This window comes from Diaphorina citri, unplaced genomic scaffold (assembly GCF_000475195.1).
Source record: "Diaphorina citri unplaced genomic scaffold, Diaci psyllid genome assembly version 1.1 scaffold224, whole genome shotgun sequence".
In the NCBI taxonomy this organism is placed as follows: domain Eukaryota; kingdom Metazoa; phylum Arthropoda; class Insecta; order Hemiptera; family Psyllidae; genus Diaphorina; species Diaphorina citri.
In genome coordinates, this window is record NW_007377661.1 from 41211 (window position 1) to 68304 (window position 27094).

The 27094-nt window shown below is 38.5% G+C and overlaps 1 protein-coding gene, 1 long non-coding RNA gene, 3 other non-coding genes and 1 pseudogene across 5 annotated transcripts; 1 reads left to right on the top strand and 5 right to left on the bottom strand.

The window, feature by feature from the left end:
• Positions 1-219: 219 nt before the first annotated feature.
• Positions 220-23930, bottom strand: LOC103506249 (alpha-mannosidase 2-like). The gene is made up of 13 exons (XM_026821366.1): positions 23697-23930; positions 22528-22733; positions 21977-22145; positions 21394-21540; positions 20663-20923; positions 20167-20285; positions 15225-15377; positions 14249-14371; positions 13585-13726; positions 12929-13013; positions 2460-2517; positions 942-1301; positions 220-713 (listed from the first exon to the last, which is right to left on the bottom strand). The coding sequence occupies exons 1-12, from the start codon at positions 23770-23772 to the stop codon at positions 1140-1142; spliced, it is 1701 nt and encodes a 566-aa protein (XP_026677167.1). The 5' UTR covers positions 23773-23930; the 3' UTR covers positions 220-713; positions 942-1139.
• On the bottom strand, positions 10644-10767 carry LOC113466196 (annotated as a pseudogene).
• On the bottom strand, positions 16766-16951 carry LOC113466195. The gene has a single exon (XR_003390669.1). It is a non-coding gene; the product is annotated as a U2 spliceosomal RNA (small nuclear RNA).
• Positions 17492-17610, top strand: LOC113466193. The gene has a single exon (XR_003390667.1). It is a non-coding gene; the product is annotated as a 5S ribosomal RNA (ribosomal RNA).
• On the bottom strand, positions 19496-19767 carry LOC113466179. The gene is made up of 2 exons (XR_003390652.1): positions 19689-19767; positions 19496-19552 (listed from the first exon to the last, which is right to left on the bottom strand). It is a non-coding gene; the product is annotated as an uncharacterized LOC113466179 (long non-coding RNA).
• A 285-nt stretch (positions 23931-24215) lies between the features above and the next one.
• LOC113466194 lies at positions 24216-24378 on the bottom strand. The gene has a single exon (XR_003390668.1). It is a non-coding gene; the product is annotated as a U1 spliceosomal RNA (small nuclear RNA).
• Positions 24379-27094: the final 2716 nt, after the last annotated feature.

Here is a 27094-nt window from a genome sequence, read left to right on the forward strand (position 1 = left end):
TGTAACATACTAACATAATAAGGTATAAACTTGTTATCTTTGTGTATGCTCAACTAAAGCATAATAAAAACAACCTAATACAAAGTATCGTACAAAGTTCTCACATAAGTATAAGGAGGTTTATGAAAGAAATGCCATTTTCCACACCATGTGTTTTCTATTTAAGAACAGTATGGGAAGACCCTTCTTTCATAGAATTCCTTGGAAGAACTACATCGTTAGTGGAATTGAATACAAGCCTAATAACTACCAACACATTTACGTTTAAATTACAAAGCATTAAAGCATAGGTTAAAATCTCTGTAAAATACAACAATGTACAAATAATAATATATCTGATATCAACAAAGAGATGCTCTATACAGGGGAAAAATGTATACAAAATAATGAAGTTTAAAGTACAAAATAAGTTCAAGTTTAAAATTAAATTAAAATTTGAAGTACAACATAAAATTTCTCATAAAGAAATTCGCACTTTAAATAATTTGGATGAAGTGTTTAAAAATGATATAAAATTCGGATAATAAAATGTCCAAATAAGACTAATATCGAGGTTTCATAACACTTTTTTTCCAAGATCAATATTTAATTCCTTGATTTGAATGAAACCTAAAACTTGATCACAGCCATACACTATATCATTACAACCTCTACATTCTAAACAGCCTTAGAGACTACAATACTATCTAATAGTAGATATAAATAGTGCCTACCTACTACGTAAAAGTAGATATTAAGTACAAAAATATGAAGGAGGGATGAAAATCAAACAGTAAAGAATGAATAATCCTGACAAACTTTTAGGAACTTTTCTAATTTTTGGGCCCGATTGAGTCTAATAGGGGCCACTAGAGTTTCGCGATATTCTGAACATTTAGTGTATTCCGATATTCTGCACTGGTGATTCCTATCTACTGTTGGAACTCTGCAATAGTGCCTACCTACTACGTAAAAGTAGATATTAAGTACAAAAATATGAAGGAGGGATGAAAATCAAACAGTAAAGAATGAATAATCTTGACAACTTTTTTAGGAACTTTACTAATTTTTGGGCCCGATTGAGTCCAATTCAGTGAACCACTAGGGTTTCGCGATATTCTGAACATCTAGTGTATTCCGATATTCTGCACTGGTGATTCCTATCTACTGTTGGAACTCTGTAGATAGAAAGCAGCTAGGTTCATGGAACAGACAGACACTGATTTACTCAGTGGTGCAGTCTTGTCTATATCTAGGAACGTGAGAGAAGATCTATACAGGGTGTCGTCAGGCTGTAGTGGTAACACTAGAGACATAGGGATCTGAAACCAACAGGACAAGTACAGGGTTAAAATTTTTTTGTAAAGATAAATTTCATTTTTACTTTTTTCATTATTTTTACTGAATTTGTGTCGTCCCCTAGAGGCCTAGATACTAGATATGTTGAGGGTTTTTCCATCTTGCTTCTCCCCCCCCTCTTTTCCGTGGACAATGGAAATACTGCTATTTCTACCCAATTTTCAAAATGTACACCAATTCCAATACTGTTTCGTTACAATATACTTACAGGAGGGTGTTTAAAAAAAAGTTGCCACCCCTGAAAAATCGAGAACCGTTTGGAGTTCGGAAAAATCCCAAAACACGTATTTCTTTATTTTCAGGGGGAACCTGTTTTAAGGGGATTTCAATTTTTCGGCACTATCACGGGCGGCCCCAGGGGGGGGGGTCAACTTTAAAATCTTAAATAGGAACCCCCCTACTTGTGATACATCGTATCAAACGTCTTAAAAAACGTAGTACTTTAGTACAAGTTTGATCTCGATCCGACAACCAGGGCCAGAGCTATGGCCTATTCAAATTTTCATTTTTACATGTTCTCTCGACAATAGGGGGAGCACCAAAAATGGGAAATTCATATTGATTGGTGATTTGTGCTTCAAATAGGTCCCACTAATTCCTTTCATATTCGAGCAGCACGCCTTTGGAATAATCTGCCGGTGGATATTAGAAACACCCTTTGCACTGACGGATTTAAAGTGCTTGTTAAAGAGTTTTTCTCATAATGTCCACTAAGTGAAAAACTCCAAACATTCTTAAATTTTATTCTTCTTTCCCTCTTTCTGATTCTGTTCTGTTCTATTTTTCTAATACCTTTTTCTCCCTCCTTTGTTTTCTCTTTCCTTTTAATGTCAGCTATTAAGCTGACAAAAACCGGTTGGGTGGAAGAGCTCATTAGGTGAGAATCCTGCCATTAAAGCCTAAAAAAAAAGGTTCCCCCCTCAAAATAAAGAAATACGTGTTTTGGGATTTTTCCGAACTCCAAACGGTTCTCGATTTTTCAGTTTAAACTCGGTTCAAGGTTAACTTTCGGACTAACCAATCTGATCTGGTTGTATTAAAAATAATAATAATAAACCGTTTGCTTAAACCGAGTTTAAACTCACTTCGTGGCCCCCGGGGGTTAACCATCTCTCACTCACCTCATCTCCACTGAAGCTCCTATGGCGAGGAACAGGATAGCAGGGATCGAACCGCAACAATAATTATCTTGCTTCAGTTTTTACTTTTGGCATTTTAACAGACCTATCATGTGCAAACAGACAAGAAATACTCTGAGGTTATCAAGTTGAAAATTACATATCTCAAACATTTAGATAGGTATACTCGTACGTAGAAACTAAGTACCTAGGTATGTAGTTATAATAAGTACTCAATATGATGTATAGGTACTGTATGTACAATAATGTAGATTTGTATGTTATGTAGATGTACAAAAGTATCCTATTACTACCTATTTACGAAAAATCCAGACTCCATTGATATTCGAATAGTTGTTACCTATCTATCCAGAGTGACAGGTAACTACAAAACAATCCTAGATGTCCCTCTTCAATATCAGCTATCAGTTGTAATTTATGTTTTAGTAAATATAAATTATGTCGTTTATAATACAAAAGTATGTACATAACGTTATAGTGTTCAATAAGTTATGTAGGTGTTGCCCGTGTAAAAATCCCGTTGTAAATCCCTGTTGTTCATTTGTAAATTTTATTGCCTATGTAGTTCATTGTAAGTCTGGTATGCCCAGTCATTGAGAAAAACTCTCCTACAACTTTTACATGGTGAAATATTGTTAGCTAAATTTCTTTTAGGGATCTTGGGATCATCTTGAATGAAAGTCTGAATTTCGGGTCAGTTTTATCTAAATATTACCTATTTTTCCTAGAAAATTCACTTACGTTACGTACTTACTTCTCTTCCCTCTCTATGTCTTTTTCTTTCTGATTGATATTGTATTTCTTTTGATGAGAAAAAGGAAAGAAGAAGAAGAAGAAGAAGAAGAAGAAGAAGAAGAGAGAGAGAGAGAGAGACAAACTGAGAGAAGAAATTAATTGGAAATTGAAATTGAATATAATTCCAATAAAATTGATAATAATGAAATTATTCTCACATCTCTCTCCCCTCTCTCTTTCTCTCTCTACATATATCGCAATAATCCAGCTCCCAATTACCTACCATGCTGGCACCGGTCGCTATGCGCATTTATATTACATAGCTACTCATTTTCTTCACGAGGCTCAGTGGGCCCCGTAACGGCCAGTCACGGAATCAATCATTTGCATGATACAAATTTCTTGACCCCGCCGGGATTCGAACCTGAATCTCCCGCGTGCAAGGCGAGCGCGTTCCTGTAAGTGCTTGGCACAGTTTACATATTTCTTAAACTGCCAAGGTCTTATCGTCCCGAAATCGACGAGCGAAAGAAGACAGGATAGGATAGCCGTTCCAAGAACGAAAGTTTGATTACTGTGAGATAGAATGTACAATATTCGTAGTTCGTAGTTGTTACCCCTTTGCTAAATTTGAGTAGTGAAAAGGAATAAAAGGATGCAGATGGCAAGCAGTGAAAATGAAAAAAAAAAAAAGCTTCCAACCAGTAAATCCCTTGCCCTGAATTGATGAAAAGAGAAAAAGAAGAATGCTTAGGAAAAAGAAGAAGAAGAAAAGAATGGACGAAAAAGAAGAAAAGAAAAAGAATGGACGAAAAAAAAAACTAAAAAATGATGAAAAAAAAAAGAGAGAAAGAAAATAGATGAAGAGGAGGGAGGCAGGGAGGGAACCAGTAAATCTTTTACCCTGAATTGATGAGAAGAGGAAAAGAAGAAAGGATGGAAAAAGGAAAAAGAATTAGGAAGAAGAAGAAATAGGAGAAAGGATTTAAAAAGAGAGAGAGATAGAGAGGGAGGAAGAGGGAAAATGGAATTACAAACGAAGTGAAAGGTTGCGGACGGAGTGATATTAACATTTTACAATATAGGTCATCAAAGGTCACAGTGGAGAGAGAGAGAGAGAAGGAGAGAGAGAGAGAGGGGGGGAGAGAAAGAGGGAGGGAGAGAGAAAGAGACATGTCATGTATGAGTTTCGTGTATTCTAAATGAAAATGTTGATTGTTGGCTAATAAAGGAAAAGAAATTCGAAAAAAAAAAGACCAGAGGGACAAGAAATGCTCCCTGTGTCATGACCTTTTTTCCCTTCAACTGTTGATCGTATCAAACGCTTTGCACAAGTCCTGCTGAGATGGACGAAAGCGTTTTTCCATGTAAAAAAAAAGGGGGAAAAGGATTGGCGGGAATTTTCCATTACTTAGAAGGTATTATTTATTTTGTTTTTGTTATTTTTTGTTTCTCCTCCATTTCTTTTGAAATTTTTTTCCGTTGAATTTCTTTTCTCTCTCTCTCTCTCTCTGTCTCTCTCTCTCCCTCTCTCTCTCTCTCTCTCTCTCTCTCTCTCTCTCTCTCTCTCTTTCTCTTTCTCTCCCTCTCTCTCTCTCTCTCTCTTTTCTGTTCAATTTCTTTTTTCTCTGAAAATTTGAAAACAGTGAAAACAAAAAATGGGTTTACGCCACAGGACGCAAATGGAAATCTCTGCTGGATGTTCGAAGCATGAAATTGTATAGGCAGCAGGGCTTCAAGTGTCCATAATTTTGTATGCTTCGAACGTCTGAATCTGACAGGTCTGACAACCAAAACAAACACCTTTGGGTTTTCCCTCCCTTTTCTCTTATTTTTACCTTGTTTTTTAACTTTTTCCCCTTATTTTTACCTGTTTTCTCCCTTATTTTCCAATCTTTTTCCCTTATTTTCCAACCTTTTTCCCTTATTTTCCAATCTTTCTCCCTTTTTTTCCAATCTTTTCCCCTTATTTTCCAATCTTTCTCCCTTATTTTCCAATCTTTTTCCCTTATTTTCCAATCTTTATCCCTTATTGTCCAACCATTTTCCATTATTTTCCAATCTTTATCCCTTATTTTCCAACCATTTTCCATTATTTTCCAATCTTTTTTCCTTATTTTCCAGTCTTTTTGAGTGCGCCAATGCACTTTTTGGGTACTTTTACATCGGAATAGGACTCTATCTCGAAAAAAATTGTCATTTGGTTGAGCCCCATTGTATAGGTAGCAGGGCTTCAAGTGTCCATAATTTTGTATGCTTCGAACGTCTGAATCTGACAAGTCTGACAACCAAAACAAACACCTTTGGGGTTTCCCTCCCTTTTCTCTTATTTTTACCTTGTTTTTTTTTTTAACTTTTTCCCCTTATTTTTACCTGTTTTCTCCCTTATTTTCCAATCTTTTTCCCTTATTTTCCAACCTTTTCCCCTTATTTTCCAATCTTTTTCCCTCCTTTCCCCTTATTTTTACCTTTTGTTTTCTTCCTTATTTTCACCCTTTTTCTCCTTATCCTGAACCTTATATCTAATTTCCTTCATTTTCTTTCGAAATTTCCGTCTTTGGTTTTTTGCACCTGTCTTCCTGCCTATCTCGCGAGATTTTCCTTTCCGTGTCAGTGTTTTCCATTTTTCCAATCATTAGGAGAAAAACTTCCACATACATACCTAGGAGGTTTTTGGGGCAAACAGCCCTAAAGGATGGGTTAAGCTACTACGAAGTCTTTGGTTTTTTGCACCTGTCTTCCTGCCTATCTCGCGAGATTTTCCTTTCCGTGTCAGTGTTTTCCATTTTTCCAATCATTAGGAAAAACTTCCACATACATACCTAGGAGATTTTTGGGGCAAACAGCCCTAAAGGATGGGTTAAGCTACTACGAGTCTAGGAAGTTCCGGTGAAGAGGCGGTTTACACATGGGGCGAAAATGTCGAATCAGTGCCCTATATCACCAAAGTATGGAAAAGTATTTACAATATTCCACATTTCGATATGATTCGTCCAAATTCAAAATTCTGCTTTTCCATTGGCTATTACACTTGTAAGATACTTTTCCATACTTTGGTGATATGAGGTACAGCTGTTGTTTTTCGATTAAAAGAAGCTATTTATTTATATGAAATAGTCAAAGACGAGATGTTCTCGGAACGGCTGGCTTTTTCCTCCTCTGTCGTCCTCTCTTCGATTTCGGGACCACATAAAATTTCAGCTGTAAAGCTGTATCCAACTATCCACACATAGTCGATGGCCTTCACTGCTTCAATCGATGTAGACTTGTTTTTCGATTAAAAGAAGCTATTTATTTATATGAAATAGTCAAAGACGAGATGTTCTCGGAACGGCTGGCTTTTTCCTCCTCTGTCATCCTTCTCTCTTCGATTTCGGGACCGCAAAGATTTCAGCTGTAAGCTGTAAAGTTGTATCCAACTATCCACACCACACATAGTCGATGGCCTTCACTGCTTCAATCGATGTAGACGGAAACCGTAGACACTGCCTCGACGACATAGATTCACCTCGGCGATTGACCATCGATGATCAATCGACGGCCCTCGTCTCAGTTCACCTGAACTCCTGTCCTGCCTTGGAAGCCAGCAATGACATTCTAGGTAAATATTGGGAAGCCAGAGGTAAAATGACCTAGTAGTCAAATAACCCGACATTTGCAAACAACAACAACAATCTTTTACAGTTCCCGCTATCTTAAACCTCTAAAAGTAAATGTTGTTGAAAGAAATGATGGAAAGCAACATGTGGATTGTAGTCATCAGGGTTGGGAATATGACATGTGTAATGTTAGTGCAACATGTGAAAACATGTTGTGTGGTTGTTGTAATGTGTTTTTCCTCTGTCATGTCAGAGTCAGATTTTTTAGAGAATAGAGTAGCACTGAAGCATTTCCAACATTTGATTGACCAAAGCCAAAATTCGGACAGTCGTCAGGCTGACTTGGGAGCAAGAATTTCTGCTCGTAGAATGGAGTGTACGACCTCAAGCAAATTGGCCTAAAAGTAAATGTTGTTGAAAGAGATGATGGAAAACAACATGTGGATTGTAGTCATCAGGGTTGGGAATATGACATGTGTAATGTTGATGCAACATGTGAAAACATGTTGTGTGGTTGTTGTAATGTGTTTTTCCTCTGTCATGTCAGAGTCAGATTTTTTTAGAGAATAGAGTAGCACTGAAGCATTTCCAACATTTGATTGACCAAAGCCAAAATTCGGACAGGGGAAATGTTGCTTATACTTGTGATCAGAATAATGCTCCATATTGTAGATATTTATCTGAGACATGGTGTCTGAAATTTGGACAAAATAATAAGATACTTTAAGTAGTTATTTTACACTCCATTCTAAAATTATAGGGACACACTATAGCAAAGTGTGTCCCTGTAGTTGTAGGCACTATATTTTTATTTCACCAGCAGGTTACCTGTACTTCGCCACAGAACATTGATCATACCTCGAGATCGGCAAAATCTTCTCTTATTGTGCATCGAGATCATATATTCGGAATATTCCTACCAAATTTCAGCTTTCTAGGTGTTGGGGTTCTGGAGATAGAGCGATCAGTGTGTGAATAACATGGTATTCATACACTGATGGCTCTATCTCCAGACCTGCAATACCTAGAAAGCCGAAATTTTGTGGACATATAAACAATAAATTTAATCTTTTCTTTAGAAAGTCAGCACATGACTTTCTATTACACTCACTGCCAAGTCTTCCATTTTTTCATCCCCATTAACGAAAACAAAAATTTATTTTGCTACAGCAGCAGGTAAACACCGAATTTAGGGCCTTTCCAACAGGGAGGGAGCCCAAAACACTGTTAAATAAATCCCCTTCTTTGAAATATTGGGGGAATTTTTGTCCAGCCCCACCCCCATTTGTCCCGTGCGACCCCATATTCTCACCAATTCTATTATTCTAATCTGGTTAATTAAAACGGCAATTAAAAATTGAATTTTCGACCTTTTAAAGTTACTTTTTCGGAGTTTTGACTTCAGATTTGGATTTTCCACAAGTTTTTACCTAGGAATCGACCTTTTATTCATAATTTTCACCCAACTGCAACTGCTCCATTCTAATCTGACCGCCATTTCTTGTTTGATTTCAGATCTGCGTACGACAATGTGACCAAAACGAAAGTTGCCATCAAGAAGATTTCACCATTCGAGCATCAGACCTACTGTCAGAGGACACTCCGGGAAATCAAAATCCTCACCCGGTTTAAACATGAAAATGTAAGTCCTGAATATTAATTGTGAAGTGAGGATTGGGGTACCTCAGGGTTTCCTCTTGGGCCCAGCGATGTCCAATCAACCAATTCGCTGAATTCCTTTGTTTGTTTTTGCTGAATTCCTTTGTTTGTTTTTTGTTTTGTTTTCTTTTTTTTTTTTTTTTTTTTTTTTTTTTTTTTTTTTTTTTTACTTACGCTCAAACCGTCTGACAGACCTAGGTCTGTAAAGGGAGGTGCCTCTTTTCATGGTTCCCCCAAAAGCCCAAAAACGGCCAGTTGCCAATAACTTGAGTGCAACCTCGCTTTTTAGTTTCTATTACTAATGTATAGCGGATCTATACCAGTAATGAGAAAGTATTGCAATCGGTCCATTTTTTCTTCCCCCTATCCCATTGTAATCCAATATGCAAAGATAAAATAATATCATCCCATATCCGCATATCCCCAAAGGGCCTCCTCCTCCTCTTCCTCCTCCTCCTCTTCCTCCTCCTCTTCCTCCTCCCCTTCCTCCTCCTCTTCCTCCTCCTCTTCCTCCTCCTCCTCTTCTTCCTCCTCCTCTTCCTCCTCCTCTTCCTCCTCCTCCTCCTCTTCCTCCTCCTCCTCTTCCTCCTCCTCTTCCTCCTCTTCCTCCTCCTCTTCCTCCTCCTCCTCTTCCTCCTCCTCTTCCTCCTCCTCTTCCTCCTCTTCCTCCTCCTCCTCCTCTTCCTCCTCCTCTTCCGGCCACAGGTATGAGGAATATCATAACTGTAGAATGGCATCATGTGAGTTAGAACATCAGTGGAGCCCGAGTTATCTGAAACATTACAACTGTTGGCTTCGTCAGTCATTACCCAGCCTCCTGTTACTATCTCTAGCTGGCCGCTCTTCACGAGGCTGAAATCAGAACCAAAGCAAATTGTGTTATTGGGGAGAGGAGATGGACTCTGTCTATATCACTATGACTTATATACTTGACTTGACTTGACACCCCTATTGACTTATATACTTGATACCTATATGGGTTTCATGCTGTCAGTCATCTCAAAAAAAAGAACCACTTTAAGACCCCAAATGTCCGATAGAGACTCAAACTTAAGTGCCAAAAAATTATTTATAATGATTACTTCAAGGCACTTTCTTTTACAGCCATGCCTATCCAAAAAACGGAAAAGTTTGGTTAGAAAATTTTTTGCCCTGGGATTCGAACCCAGCACCTCCAGGTTGAGAGTCAGTCAGGCTCTGATACGTATACGTACAATTTAAGTTGGATGGTGCAGACTAGCTAGTTGGATGAGAGGAGGAGAAAGACACTCCAGGTTGAGAGTCAGTCAGGCTCTGATACGTATACGTACAATTTAAGTTGGATGGTGCAGACTAGCTAGTTGGATGAGAGGAGGAAGGAGGGAATATACAGGACTCAGGACTTCATAGGAGGGAACAGACCATTGCTGACAACCTATATAAGGGATAGTTTGAATTAGAGACATGAGGGGGGGTTGAGGATCCTGAGAGATTGAAGGAACATAAAGGAGAATCCATGCAACCAATTCTGTGCAGAAATTTGACCTTAACCAAATGTAGAAATGGAACAAAATCCCTTCATGATCTGACCCTAGGTTGAGGTTAGAAGGTTAAAAAAAAGGATATTTTTAGTCCCTTAGGTAGTGGCAAAATTAACAGGACATGAGGTACACAATAGGGCTACCTGGAAGGGACTGACAAGAAACGCCGACCCTAATTAAATAGGAAAAGGCTAAAAGGATATTTTTAGTCCCTTAGGTAGTGGCAAAATTAACAGGACATGAGGTACACAATAGGGCTACCTGGAAGGGACTGACAAGAAAAGCCGACCCTAATTAAATAGGAAAAGGCTAGGAAGAAGAAGAAGACTGGTCTTCGGTACACAAACGTAGAAGGTGTGATAGGGACTCGTCCGTAAGTTTGGCTCTTTGTTTGTTCTTCACAAAATTTTCATGCATTCATTATTTTATTTAGTATATTTACTGTTATTTCTCATTTTCGTTCATTTTTTTAGGGGGCCTTCGCAGGCCGCAAAAATGAGCTCGCGGGCCGCGGGTTGGACAAGCCTGCTCTAGAGATAGGCACATCACATTCCGTGGAATGCAAGTCGGGCAACAAGCTTTTGAAAGTAGAGCATCAATGCCCAGTCTATTTGAAGTTGCTCCATGAGAGGATATTATGAGTTATATGAGAGATTAGGTGGGCCGGTCCCGGAGGTACTGCAATACCGGGTCAACCCGCGACAGAGGTGGAGCAAGCCCCTAGCACTCCGTCATTTTCCAAAAATCAGTTTAATATACAAGGGACTGACAAGAAAAGCCGACCCTAATTAAATAGGAAAAGGCTAGGAAGAAGAAGAAGACTGGGAGTATAAACAAGGTAAATACAGGTGTTAATTCTAGGTGGCACTTACAGGCGGACCTTGTCCTTTGTATCTTCGCTGATAGTTTTCCACCAGAGACTGAGGTAGGACATTTCAGCCCAGATGAACTTTCGCTTCTCATTCTCCAACAGTTTGGTTACCATAGTGTCCAAGATAGATTTGGTAGAATGTACAAAGTATGACTCGAATGTTTGCTTCCATCCTGAAATATAATCAAGAGACAGGAGTTTGATAACGGGAACTGAAATCCAAGAGACGAGAACAGAATACAAGAAAGTTTCCGTTCTATAAGGAACCTTATCTGTTTAGGATGAAGTTCGTGCCCGCGACCTAGCCTATAATAACGAAAGTAATGTATTTTATACAACATATAAAAGAAGGTTTAATGTTACTGTATAACTGTTAAGGTTTTTGGTGATTTTTCCTCTAATGGAAATGCATTGTTTTGTTTACATCCTGTACTGTGTGACTGTATGTGTATGCTATTACCTGGATCATTATGAGAGTGAGGAACAACAAATACCCGTAGTAAATTCTCAGGGTCGGTTTCATGAGCCAAGTCCAGACCTATGTTCCAGCCCTGCGTCCATTTGCCTCCATTGATATTGGCGAATTCGATTTCATCTTCATACACTTTGCCCATCTGAAATATAAAACTTCATGTGAGGTGGCGAATCTTGTGCAAAAATATATGTGGGAGACATATTGGCAATTGTTTCAACTGCTAAGGTGTCATCAGACTCTTAACCAGGGCTGATGATTTCACCCAAGGTCTCGAAACGTTGACTTTTTAAGAACAAAGTTCGCGACATGAAGGTTTCACTTTCACTGCATTACCTACTTACTGAATAAGACCAGCTCTCAAGACTATTTAATTTTTAAGTATGCCTCAAGGAAAGTTCATCGAAATAAGCACTCCTGTATTTAACCACAGGAAAGGTGGCCCTTACTTAAGTGAATACTAAAAATGCCCCATCTGAAATATAAAACTTTATGTGAGGTGGCGAATCTTGTGGAAAAATATATGTGGGGGACATATTGGCAATTGTTTCAACTGCTGAGGTGTCATCAGAATCTTAACCAGGGCTGATGATTTCACCCAAGGTCTCGAAACGTTGACTTTTTAAGAACAAAGTTCGCGACATGGAGGTTTCACTGCATTGCCTACTTACTGAATAAGACTAGCTCTCAAGACTATTTAATTTCTAAGTATGCCTCAAAGAAAGTTCATCGAAATAAGCACTCCTATATTTAACCACAGGACAGGTGGGCCTTACTTAAGTGAATACTAAAAATGCGTAAGTATACCCCATAAATTTGTTAAAATTAAAAAATAAAGGACTGCCCCTTTAAAGGAAAGTAGAGTTACCTGTATATCAACTTGAGGTGCACTAGTAGACATTGAAGGACACTGGTCACTGAATTCAAACACTTTCCTTTCCGATGCAGCAGGTGTTATGTCCTGGCCAAATAGTATGGGTCTTCTCCTCCTCCTCCTCCTCCTCCTCCTCCTCCCTTCTTTCTCTCATCTTGTCTTTCCTATCCAAGTTGATAACAAAATTCCAAAACCAAATTAATCCTGATAAATCGACAGGTTTTGAGGTAATAATACGAAGGCAGGCATCTTTTGTCTTGAGGACTTTCGTTTATAAATCTCCCTGACAAGTCTTTTTTTTTTACCAATCGTTTTATCTTTTTTGTGAAAAAAAATGTAGGTACAAAATGGTAACGAGCTTTTTTCAATCCTCTTTACCCTTTTTAACTGATTCAAGTTAGGTAAACCTGCCTATTTCTTGGTTAATTTTTTTCTAAATTTGATTTTTCAGTCATTGAGAAAAACTCTCCTACAACTTTTACATGGTGAAATATTGTTAGCTAAATTTCTTTTAGGGATCTTGGGATCATCTTGAATAAAAGTCTGAATTTTGGGTTAGTTTTATCTAAATATTACCTATTTTTCCTAGAAAATTCACTTACGTTACGTACTTACCTACTGTCATGGACACTTATTTCCAAGAAAATTCACTACAAGTCAAGAATTTGCAACTGAGCATACCAAACTTAAGTGTATTTACTATTATTACTCGAACCGCAACCTCCGGAGTACCAGACCAGTAGCATGCTGTTCTCCCTTGACATGTAGAGTGGTTAGAGATACCACATGTACGTCTAGCCCGGGACCTGCAATAGCATAGAATTTGAAATAGAATAGAATTTGCAATAAAATAGAGTAGAATTTGCCATAGAATAGAATTTGCAATAAAATAGAGTAGAATTTGCCATAGAATAGAATATAATAGAATTTGCAATAGAATAGAATTGTGTTAAGCATAACTTCTTGTCACAAATGTCGTTATCCGCTCAATACACTATGCTGAATTTCATGACTTCACTTGGACTCGAACGTTGATACTTCAAATAAAATATGTTGTTACAAACGCCGGCATTTTCGACCATTAGGCCATTTTCCCCCCAAAATAAAAATTATATAGGTAAAATCATATATCTGCAGCGCGGCTGTGGAACTCTCTTCATAGGGACATCAGGGACTCACCAACACCAAGTATAGGTTCATTCAAGACTGCCCTTGTGGGGTACCTGAAGGAAAACCCTATCTGATCTATTTCTATCTACACAATCCTACACACACTCACACACATATACACAATTACATAAAACTAGTGGTTGGATGGAAGAGCTCCTTTGGGAGAACCTTGCCACTATAAATAAAGCCTTAAAAAAAATGTCTTACCTGACTCTAGAGGTGTATATTCCCCTGCTTTGCTAGCAGTCTCTATCGTAGTAATAGGTAAGATGGGTGATGTCAATGATTCTAATGATAGATGCGTGTGTGCTGATAGGAATCCTGCAGGGTGCAGAGGCTCTGGTGCTTCCTGGTAATAAATACAAGTTGTTGTTTTAGCGGGTTTGGCTTTAGAATGGTGATGGCAGAAAAAAGAAAAGATGTCTTTTTGTATCAGCCATTCACCGGGGTGATGGTCTTAGCCATGTTTATTTGCCTGGTCCTGAACCATCCCATCGTGAGGACTTGTGCTTATTCTTTAAAGCAGAGAGAACCCTTTGAAAAACTGCCAGCTAGCTAGGCTGGTTAGGGTTAGCTGTTCTACTCCCCACAAGGTTAATGTGAGGAGTCAGGAAGATTGTCACCCAATGCAGGGTAAATCCTTCGTCACTAAAAACCGCAGTAGTAACGTTACACCCCCCAGCAAACCACCCACATCCCCCAAAAAGTAGTAGGTTAATGTGAGGAGTCAGGAAGATTGTCACCCAATGCAGGGTAAATCCTTCGTCACTAAAAACCGCAGTAGTAACGTTACACCCCCAGCAAACCACCCACATCCCCCAAAAAGTAGTAAAAAAAAAATCTTACAAATGTAAAAAATAAAAATGCTTACCTTACAATCAGTCTGTCTAGTTTCCAATACTATTCGGAACAATGTTAGAGTAGGAATGTTGTCCATCACACCTTGACCTAAACCTCTCTCATCATCCTGGTTCAATCTTCTGTCTTGAATAACCTGGAAATATAATATTTAGTTTAGTACAGGTTGCCTGTACTTCGTCCAGAAAAACTTGATCATAACTCGAGATCGGTTTAGATTTCGGCAAAATCTTCTCTTATTGCACATCTAAAACATATTAGGAATATCCTTGAAAAAATCCAGCATTTTAGATGTTGGGGTTCTGGAGATAAAGCGATCTGAATGATTGAATTGATCTAACTTTTATAGTAAAGATTTCGCTGAAGAAATTAATGAACCAACTAGATAAAAGTGGGACTTTGTTTGATTCTGACAATACAAAAAGGGCATTATAAATCTCAAATTAAAATTTGAATAACCTGGAAATATAATATTTAGTTTAGTACAGGTTGCCTGTACTTCGTCCAGAAAAACTTGATCATAACTCGAGATCGGTTTTATTTATTTATTATTTATTATGAGTCTGGTTGCTCCTCTCTTGTGAGAGGTTATGCAATTTTATCACTGCGACCTTTTTAGATCTATTGTGACCAGTGTTTTTTCCCCTGTCTACCTAAACTGGTCCTTGTGATAAGTCCGGTTATGGCAGATATGGGGTTTAGATTTCAGCAAAACCTTCTCTTATTGCACATCTAAAACATATTAGGAATATCCTTGAAAAAATCCAGCATTTTAGATGTTGGGGTTCTGGAGATAAAGCGATCTGAATGATTGAATTGATCTAACTTTTATAGTAAAGATTTTGCTGAAGAAATTACGAGTAATTAACCAACTGGATAAAAGTCGGACTTTGTTTGATTCTGACAATACAAAATGGGCGTTATAAATCTCAAATTAAAACCTCTCCAAGGTTCAAACCCACAACCCTCGCATCACAAGGCATAGTTACCTCTATTTGTCCTGGTTTGAGACAAGCAACACCCAGACTCTGTGCAGAGAGTAGACTCAATCTTCTACCAGTATCCTCTATAAATGCAGCTGATGGCATAGGATAGAAGTTACCTTGTAGCGGGATTTTCTTCAGATATTTCCGCTTTATCATCTGAGAATGAGAAATCAGTACAAGAGTTAGTAAAGTTCTAGTGGTGAAGTAGACAAGGCGTTAGATTCATAACCGAGGAGACTTTAGTTTTAAATCAAACTATGACACTTTCGGAATTTCCCCTCTTCTGAAGCGGCTATTTTCCGGTTCGTTTTTGTTAAGCTACGCCGAGCAAGACCACTAAATCGATGAGTGACATGAACGGCCATGCCTTAAGGATTTCGGCTAGTTTATTAATAAAAGTAAGAAAAATCGTGTCCACAATTAGGGGGTCGAAGAATCAATTAAAAAGGTATCGGCTGTTTGTTTCCCTAATGAACGGGAGGTGAGGTATAAATTTAGGGCAATTAAAAAAAATGAATATGTCGTGTCAGGTAATTATTAAATCCAAGATAGTTTACTTTAATATTTAATAGCTCGTATTTTCCCTACAACTTCTGAAGCTCGTGCCTCATCTTTTGGCGCGACAAAGCCCGTACTAAAGTCCAGATGGCGCAGAATCAGTTCTTTTTTCGAAAGGAATGTACAACTTATCAAGTGCTATGGTAAGGCCTCTTGCAAACTGGACGCGACTTTCTTGAACAAGGATAGTAAGAAAAACCTTGGTGAATGTATCAGGCTTTCACTATTATTTTCAGGTGGATGCACACAACTCTAAATTCCCTACAAGAAAAGTTTGGCTTTTTAGTCAATGTTTCGAATTCGTTACGCCTTTGAAAAGTTTGGATATTTTCTTGAAAAAAAAAACTCGAAAATATCAACAAATTAATATTTTTGAAACAATGAGTTCCTTGCGGTTGTATTGCGAGGTTTTTGAAAAGTTTGGCACGGCTAACTTCAGCCGGTCCAGCAAGTTCCAATATGTATACATGACATGTGTCTATTCAATCATAATAACCTATTCGGTGTGTCATGTCTGGAGTACATTCACCAGAGCGACCCGATATCTGCCAGAGTTCTTTCAGGCATTTTTTGAAGATGTAGTTGGAAATTTAATCTTAGTTCAAATCCTGTGTATCAATCAGCAATATAAAAGCATAATAGAATTGGGCAATCTTATGGAGAATTCATTCTGCACCTTCAATAGTGAAGTCATTGAGAAAGGTCGAGCTAAAAGCAAGAAGACGATAATATTGATTGCTCTGTGTATAACACTGACAATGTCTGGAGCCATTTTGCAAACAATCATTCCTCTCACTTCAGAAGAGCTTGAAATTCAAAACAATATCTATAGAACCAAACATCCAGAGCGGATTTAGACGATAATATTGATTGCTCTGTGTATAACACTGACAATGTCTGGAGCCATTTTGCAAACAATCATTCCTCTCACTTCAGAAGAGCTTGAAATTCAAAACAATATCTATAGAACCAAACATCCAGAGCGGATTTCATTGACAGCTATCAAGAAGAACTACAATTTTGTTCTCTCACATTTAAAAAACAAACAGAAAAGAAAGTCGCCAGCATAGAGCATTGAGCAATCGACAAGAAATAGAAGCGGGCGTATCAGATATTAAGCTGATAAGAACAGATACTACACTTTGATCTTAGCCAAAAGGCCGAGAAGCGATAACTTCAAGGGTGAAAAAGTGAACATTATAAACTCAATGGTAAACGCAGAACGGTGAGAAGTTTTACACAAGAACTACAATATTTTTCATAAAACGTCCCTTTCCCACCATAAATTCTTTGTTTATTTTTGACTTGTAATTTTATTTTCTGTTTGTCAAGACCTCACATCTTTATGATCTTTTGAAGAATTTGAAGTAAAATTTAGAACTACAATTTTGTTCTCTCACATTTAAAAAACAAACAGAAAAGAAAGTCGCCAGCATAGAGCATTGAGCAATCGACAAGAAATAAAGTGAACATTATAAACTCAATGGTAAACGCAGAACGGTGAGAAGTTTTACACAAGAACTACAATTTTGTTCTCTCACATTTAAAAAAACAAACAGAAAAGGAAGTCGCCAGCATAGAGCATTGAGCAATCGACAAGAAATGGAAGCGGGGGGACTGCGGGACTACTAATGTATGCGCGCGCATCACACGAGACCTGTCAGTCCCCCTCCTATGTTGTTTATATTTCATCTTATTCACGACTATGCTTCGCCAACGATCATACCACGTTGAATACACCAGTTCTCGTCCGATCACTGAAGTTAAGCAACGTTGGGCGTGGATAGTACTTGGATGGGTGACCGCCTGGGAACACCACGTATCGTTGGCGTTCGTACTCTTTTTGTTGACTTCTTTTTTTTAATTCCTCATTCCATTGTAAACCAGTTATTTACAATGTAATAAGGAAAACAAGTTTTTACAATGTAATAACGAATTATTGGTTTAGTCGACTGATTTTTTTGTTTGTTTGTTTGAAATAATTCAATTTTTGACGCCAAAAATTGAACTGTTATTGAAATTTTTTTACTCCATATCCGTAAAAGCAAGTAGTGCTTGTGCCACGGATGGAAGTTACTTGACTCGAGTGCACGAGGCATTAAGGTGATCGTTGGCGTTCGTACTCTTTTTGTTGACTTCTTTTTTTTAATTCCTCATTCCATTGTAAACCAGTTATTTACAATGTAATAAGGAAGGAAAACAAGTTTTTACAATGTAATAACGAATTATTGGTTTAGTCGACTGATTTTTTTGTTTGTTTGTTTGTTTGAAATAATTCAATTTTTGACGCCAAAAATTGAATTGTTATTGAAAATTTTTTACTCCATATCCGTGAAAGCAAGTAGTGCTTGTGCCACGGATGGAAGTTACTTGTCCACATCTATCGACGATCGTCGACTATGTGTGGACGAGGTTTTAGACCACATACATACCTGATCCATGAAGGAGCCAATCTCTGCTTACATCACTCCCTCTCCAAGCTAGAGTGAACAATATATCTGCCGCCCTCAGTATACCGCTCAACTCTCTATCCATTCTCTTGTAGAACGGACGTGAGGTGTAATATCTGAAATACAAGGACTCAGGGTAGTACAGTCATTACAAATTGTTTGTTTCGCCGATTGAGATAGCTTCGAAGCATGCTTCGAAATTTGAATTGGTCCTCACAGCCCGCAAATGAATGGTATTACCAAACCCCTTTTGTAGAACGGACGTGAGGTGTAATATCTGAAATACAAGGACTCAGGGTAGTACAGTAATTACAAATTGTTTGTTTCGCCGATTGAGATGGCTTCGAAGCATGCTAGCTTGCAGCATGCTTCGAAATTTGAATTGGTCCTCACAGCCCGCAAATGAATGGTATTACCAAACCCCTTCAAAAGAGAATCCCGAGAATGATAATAAAATTAAAAAATAAGTTGAGACACATACCCACTCCAGTAGTTATCATCTTTGTCTGCATACGTGAAGAAATCTCCAGACAGCGAAGGGAAACTCCGCTCATCCTTGGCTTTCTTCAGCGTGTCGAAATAATCGGCCAATGTTCCGAATGAGGCATGTACATTATATGAAGGCTGTGAGTTGAGATGGGCGAACAGTGCCTCATAGTTGATCATCTGAGCATCCCACTCTTCAGATCTCTCATAGCGGAAGTCATCGCCTAGGGGGACTAATAGGACCCGGGTACTGTACAGTGTTGCCTTCTTACGCCACTGATCTAGCAGCATTTCAGCTCTGTAGATGCAAAACATAGAGTCAAAACCAAATGAACTTTTTGTTTATTTAATCAAATGAAAAGTACTTCATTGAACTCGAGGTCGGCCCACTTTAGAAGAGGTTTCGTGATGCCCTTTATGAAAGGGCATCTATTAAAGGGCATGAAAGGGCATCTATTCAAATTTAAGTATTTTTGACAGATCTTTTTTTTTGTGTGTATTTATTATTATTATTATTATTATTTTTTTAATACCTATGTAAGTATAGTTCTATTTTTCGAATGAGGCATTTGAACTCTTATAATAAGTTCATTTGGGCCAGTTTCCGGTAGTCTAGCTCTAGAATCTAGATAGAATGTAGAATCATATGTTTGTTAGAGATTGAGGCGTTTCAGATAGAGAAAGACGGAGTTGACGCCTTCAGCAGTTATGTACAGATGGAGGGTGGTTTTTCCCCTCCTTCAAAGTTCAAACTATTGACAAAATAGAATGTCTGCATGAACCCGGGTACTGTACAGTGTTGCCTTCTTACGCCACTGATCTAGCAGCATTTCAGCTCTGTAGATGCAAAACATAGAGTCAAAACCAATTGAACTTTTTTGTTTATTAAATCAAATGAAAAGTACTTCATAGAACCTCCTTCAATGTTTCAAAGTTCAAACTATTGACAAAATAGAATGTCTGCATGGCTCACCTATGCGCCACATTACTGTCCGTGATGACCTGGGGCGACACACCCCATGGACATGACAACCTCTTGAAGTCAAAACTGATTAGATATTATACCTGATTAGATAAATGACTGATTAGATATACCTATCTATGCTTACCTGTTAGTACCTAGTTAGGAAAACGTCTAATGAAAAAGTGTTCAATTTTGTTTGCTTCTGAAGCTCGTGCCTCATCTTTTGGCGCGACAAAGCCCGTACTAAAGTCCAGATGGCGCAGAACCGGTTCTTTTTTCGAAAGGAAAGTACAACTTATCAAGTGCTATGGTAAGGCCTCTTGCAAACTGGACGCGACTTTCTTGAACAAGGATAGTAAGAAAAACCTTGGTGTATGTATCAGGCTTTCACTATTATTTTCAGGTGGAGGCACACAACTCTAGAGTCACGCGACTCCACAGAAGTCATACTAAATTATCTAATGCCTACATTAGTAAAATATTGTACCTGATATCCATTGAGATCTGTATAGAATACATCCTGGTTTTCTATATTGGTGGTTAATCGCATAGCTACCTCTGTGTTGACAGTTTGCCGAATGTCCAGTAGATTCTGAATATCAATACCTGCAGGTCGTAAAGTAGAATACATCCTGGTTTTCTATATTGGTGGTTAATCGCATAGCTACCTCTGTGTTGACAGTTTGCCGAATGTCCAGTAGATTCTGAATGTCAATACCTGCAGGTCATAAAGAAAACATTTGAGATATTAGACAGAAATATAATAATATAAAAATGTCACTTAATAATTTAGACATGACAGTTGAGCTACAGGTAATGTTGAAATTGTGCAACTTTGGCAAAGTTTCGCAGTTTTTGAGTTCATGAACTAAATCTTTCCAAAAATAAATAGCAAATGCATTCTGTTGCAGTTTAAAATTCCAACCAGTTCTCGAGATATTCGAGTGGTTCACAACTTTTCAATCACCCTGTATTTTACTTACCTAGATCATCACTATCAGCCACATGGTTCACTAGTACAGTGTGGGTCACAAGTGGTAGTTCTACAATCACCATGCTGACTAGAGGACCCTGTATAATAATGACAGGGGGATGGGTCACAGGCACGGATTTAGCCTCACCCCGGGGCAGGAATAGATAGGCCCCACTCATTTCTTTACCCTTGCGAGATGTATAGGTGACAAAGTCTAGGTTGATGGGGCTGGTGTACTTGCTATCCTTGTCTGTGATGCTCTTCATGAAACCTGTACACAGGGGAGAGAAAGGGTTAAGGTTGTTGCAGTAAATTACTTGGGGTTCAGAAAACTAAAAAGAACATAAGTCCGATCGGACCCACTTAAACCCGATTTTTTTTGCCAAATTTCAAGTTTTAAAAAAATGTACTAGAATGTACTAAAGAAACGTACGAGAATGTACTAAAGAAATCTCGTACTTTTTCTTCAAGGATGATGTGGATGCTCTTCATGAAACCTGTACACAGGGGAGAGAAAGGGTTAAGGTTGTTGCAGTAAATTACTTGGGGTTCAGAAAACTAAAAAGAACTTAAGTCCGATCGGACCCAATTAAACCCAATTTTTTTTTGCCAAATTTCAAGTTTAAAAAAATGTACTAGAATGTACTAAAGAAATGTATGAGAATGTACTAAAGAAATCCCGTACTTTTTCTTCAAGGATGATGTGATATGAAATGGCTTGGTACTGCAAAGTGTACTTACCTTTATCATTGAAAGAGACAGATATTCTGCTATTCTGAAGATTGAAATGCCCGAGGGGGCTGGATGTGATGTGTGAGGGGAAATGTTGCTTATACTTGTGATCAGAATAATGCTCCATATTGTAGATATTTATCTGAGACATGGTGTCTGAAATTTGGACAAAAAATAAGATACTTTAAGTAGTTATTTTACACTCCATTCTAAAATTACAGGGACACACTATAGCAAAGTATGTCTCTGTAGTTGTAGGCACTATATTTTTATTTCACTAGCAGGTTACCTGTACTTCGCCACAGAAAATTGATCATACCTCGAGATCGGCAAAATCTTCTCTTATTGTGCATCGAGATCATATATTCGGAATATCCCTACCAAAGTTCAGCTTTCTAGGTGTTGGGGTTCTGGAGATAGAGCGATCAGTGTGTGAACGACATGGTATTCATACACTGACGGCTCTATCTCCAGACCTGTAGGTAATACCTAGAAAGCCGAAATTTTGTGGACATATATACAATAAATTTAATCAATAAATATTTTTTTTTTTTTTAAACAAGTTTCCATTTGAATTAATAATAGTACTCACATGATTTGGTTCGCTTCCCGGCATAACTCAAACAATAACTCCTCACTTGGAAGGGAGCCATGTTTGCCACAAAGTAAAGTCGATAGCATGGTGTTACCCCTGACGCGGTCATACATACGGGTACCACTTGAGAGGCCACGGGTTCGTTTCCCGGCAAGCTCACAATTACCTGGAATACAGGACATAAAAATATGACTAGTATACATACATAGGAGATGACTAGTATACATACAACGGAAACATAAATGAGATGGATGGCAGAAATTTTTGCCATTTCTGTATATTTGTTATAAAGGACATTATTAGCTCCTGTAATATCACATGCTACTGGCTATTCTGGGGTGACCTCAGCCTTGTAAGGACAACTGACGAGCTGGTTTTGAATTTCAGTGAAAAGGCAGCTGCAAAATTGCATTCGACGATTTTTACAAAAAAATCTCATTTTATGCACGCCCCCCACCCATATTTACCTACAATCCTAAGAAGCAGGCAGTGTAAAAACGACGACGTTAGGTAGCATGCAAAAAACGCAGTGATGGAGTCAAACATACCTCAGGCGTGGACACTTGAACACTGATCAATTCCTTTCGTTCCCAGCTGAGGGGATTGAACAAGACGACTGACTTGGCACAGGTTCGTGTATCATCGGGTCTGATCTGGATTATATTGTCATCATTCGGCAGTTTCCGTATACTAGTGAGGTTGCCGGAGCCCGGGGAGATAGAGGGATGTTGGAGAGAGATGGGAGTGTAGTCCGCTGTAGAGAGGGGAATTGGGAATGGATCTGGCTTTGTACTTGATTTTTACTTTGCCGATTGATGATTGGGCAGGATTATTAAGGGTAATTGCCATCCATAAGGGTAATTGCCTTATGTGCTTTTCTGCTTAATCCTGTCCAATTTTTCAAAGAAAAGGAACTTTTTCAGTAAAGCATATTATACTCATAGAACGCTTCTCACAAATGCCGTTGGCCACTGGAGTCAAACATACCTCAGGCGTGGACACTTGAACACTGATCAATTCCTTTCGTTCCCAGCTGAGGGGATTGAACAAGACGACTGACTTGGCACAGGTTCGTGTATCATCGGGTCTGATCTGGATTATATTGTCATCATTCGGCAGTTTCCGTATACTAGTGAGGTTGCCGGAGCCCGGGGAGATAGAGGGATGTTCGAGAGAGATGGAAGTGTAGTCCGCTGTAGAGAGGGGAATTGGGAATGGATCTGGCTTTGTACTTGATTTTTACTTTACCGATTGATGATTGGGCAGCATAACCATCCATAAGGGTAATTGCCTTATGTACTTTTGTGCTTAATGCTGTCCAATTTTTCAAAGAAAAGGAACTTTCTCAGTGAATCATATTATATTCATATAACGCTCGTCACAAATGCCGTTGGCCACTCAATACACTTGGATAAAGTTTATAACTTTACTTGGACTCGAACGACTAATCTCCAGATCCGAAATCCATCGCGGTTCCTAGAGTATCCTACTTATAAACCGCATGTAAAATCTGAACTTGTGGACACGAGCCCACAAGTTCTGAAAATAGGTTTTTGAGGCAAAAACCCAAAATACCTATGTATTGGAATGGAAAGCATGAAATTTAAGCAGTTCCTCGTGACATTTTACATTGCTTAGGAAAAAGTTCTTTATTAGATACAATCAGGTTACAATATACGTTTATAGTCTTTATATGTAGGTTAAATGATGTCCATACCTGTAGACTCTGGAGCAAGTAGGACATGGGATGAGACATTGAGAACACGGCGGAGAGATAATATGGCATTGAACATTTTCCCTGCATAATCCTGAACCACATGATCCTTAGCTGTTCCTGTGACACCATCATGATGTTGAAATAGAGAGAGAGATGCGCGAGCTTGATCTAGGGCTGCCAGACATCCTGAGGGGAAGTAATAAGAGTAGAAAATGTATGCTTCATGTAATGATTTTTACCAAAAGGAAATCCCTCAATGGTAGATAACCGCGCGAGAGGATTATCAAATGGGATGCCATCTCCGAGGATTCCCGACTCTCACGCTCAGACTGTCTTAACGTGTGTGGCGAAAAAAGCTCGAGACCTAAGTAGGTCTGTCTGGTCTAAGTCTAAAGCTTTTTCTCCACACACGTTTAGGCGATCTAAGACCTGAGTGTGAATGGCGGGCATTAGATAAGACATTTATGACTTACCGACTCTACCAGAATTTCCTGTAAAAGTTAATGATTTCAATTAAGGTAGGGATGTGCGCGTACGCAATCCCCGCTACCAAAAATTACGCGCCCGAGGTATTCACATTTGGAATACTCGCAGGGGTCAACCCAACCTAAGTGCAATGGAAGGGCCTCACCCTGGAGGAACCTCCTTCTTGATCAAGGTAGCCTCCACGCCAGGTAAGTATGAGTTGAACAACGTTCAGCTAGCTCTTACTTGAAACACGAAATACAAGAAAGTGAGAAGTTATACTAAATAGTATAGCTGTACGAGAATAAAACTGTTCACTTTACAATGCATGGTTACTTGGTTACTTTTTTCCATTAATGAGGTTCTCTTTCTCCCCAGATTTATTCAAAAGTTTTTCACTTTTAGTTCTTACTTTCCTTATATCCTGATGATATAGGTAGGCAACTGCTTTTTGGATTTTTATTTTTTAAGAGGTTTGATAGAGAGAACTGTGTACCTAACTGCTAAGGTCTTATCGTCCCGAAAGCGAAGAGAGGAGGAGGACAGGATAGGAGAAAGCCAGCCGTTCCGAGAACGAATCTTATCCGTTTAGGACAAAATCCACCCCGAGCGGGAATCGAACCCGCGACCTAGCGATTACAAGGCAGACGCGCTATCCTACAAGCTAACTAGGCTCTTGCTTTCCTTTTCACTCCACTTTACTTTTTCACCAAAAGGAACCTTTACCTTTGAACCTTATTGCACTCTCTCCGAATGTGCGGTCTCTCCAAATTAATAAGTTCATACTTCATACGTACATAAAAAATCATATAAATAAATTCAATATAGGTATAATAAAATAAATATAGGTACCTGCCTATATAGAATCTACTAGCACTCACATGGACTACCTCAGAGCCTTCGTCTCTACCAATCAGAAGCCCGGAATCACCATGTTCTTGCAGCTTAGGTGTGGTCAAGTCCTATGTATTTATCTATGTACCGTAATATCAGTAATATGGACACTAGTAGTTATATGGACACGCTCTGATATCATTAGTACGTGGACATGGTAGGTCTAGTACTCTGGTCTGATATGGTGGAGGTATTGATTTATTGGAACTGATTAGGAACCGGGTAATAAGCCAATGTTACTGTTGTATTGGGGAGTTGTTTTATTTATGCGCGGAATGTTTGAGGCACAAGTCTTGCTCGGATAATATGCTTGGTTTTTCCGGGCAGTCGTCACTCGATGACTTGCATGGAATGTGACTGCATTTGTTTATTAATCCTCCGCTTTTTTTTTTTTTTTTTAGAAAAAGAAACCCCTTGTGGTAAGCCACTTTAGACGTTGTATACGTTTTACTATGTACCACTGTACCAGAAGTAATGAACAACTTGTCATATTGTTAAACATAAATATCTAATTATAAATTGAACTTTACTTACAGCTGAATTCTAAAGAACTGGTTCAAGGTGATGTGTGTAAAAAAAAAAAAAAAAAAAAAAAAAATATGTATAACAATATAAAATATATAAATATAAATTGAATTAGAATATTTTAAAACTGAACAAACAAACAAACAATCTGGTGTGAACATCACACGACTTTCCTTATCCTATTGAATTAAATCGAAAACCGCCAAATAGCGGTGCAAATACCTCAAATGCTTTTTTGAAGTCAATTAATGAAATTTTAAATAATGTGTAAACATTAAAACTCAAAGGCGCGAAAATATATAAATTTTTCGAAATGTGTTTTTTGTACAAATTATGCAAATACCTGGGTTTAACACCAATATTGGTAAGCAACCACTGTTGCCCATGCGTGAGTTGCTGGATCATAGAATAGTAGTGACTGTTAGCTTCGTCAGTCATTACCCAGCCCCCTGTTACTATCTCTAGCTGGCCGCTCTTCACGAGGCTGAAATCAGAACCAATGCAAATTGTGTTAGTGGGGAGAGGAGATGGTGCGCGAGTTGTTGTGCAAATACCTGGGTTTAACACCAATATTGGTAAGCAACCACTGTTGCCCATGCGTGAGTTGCTGGATCATAGAATAGTAGTGACTGTTGGCTTCGTCAGTCATTACCCAGCCTCCTGTTACTATCTCTAGCTGGCCGCTCTTCACGAGGCTGAAATCAGAACCAAAGCAAGTTGTGTTATTGGGGAGAGTACGTGAGTTGTTGGACTCTGTCTATATCACTATGAGCACCCCTATTGACTTATATACTTGATACCTATATGGGTTTCATGCTGTCAGTCATCTCAAAAAAAAAAGAACCACTCTAAGACTGGCTATGTAAATTACATGTAACATGCCATAATATTGTAATAAAATATAATTGAATTGAATTGATGGACTCTGTCTATATCACTATGAGCACCCCTATTGACTTATATACTTGATACCTATATGGGTTTCATGCTGTCAGTCATCTCAAAAATAATAATAATAAAATAAAAATAAAAGAACCACTTTAACACCCCAAATGTCCGATAGAGACTCAAACTTAAGTGCCAAAAATTTATTTATAATGATTACTTCAAGGCACTTTCTTTTACAGCCATGCCTATCCAAAAACGGAAAAGTTTGGTTAGAAAATTTCTGCCCTGGCCTATTTATAATGATTACTTCAAGGCACTTTCTTTTACAGCCATGCCTATCCAAAAACGGAAAAGTTTGGTTAGAAAATTTCTGCCCTGGGATTCGAACCCGGCACCTCCAGGTTGAGAGTCAGTCAGGCTCTGATACGTATACGTACAATTTAAGTTGGATGGTGCAGACTAGCTGGTTGGATGAGAGGAGGAGAAAGACAAGGAAGGAGGGAATATACAGGACTTCATAAGATCGGAAGAGGAACAGACCATTGCTGACAACCTATATAAGGGATAGTTTGAATTAGAGACATGAGGGGGGGGGGGTTGAGGATCCTGAGAGATTGAAGGAAAAT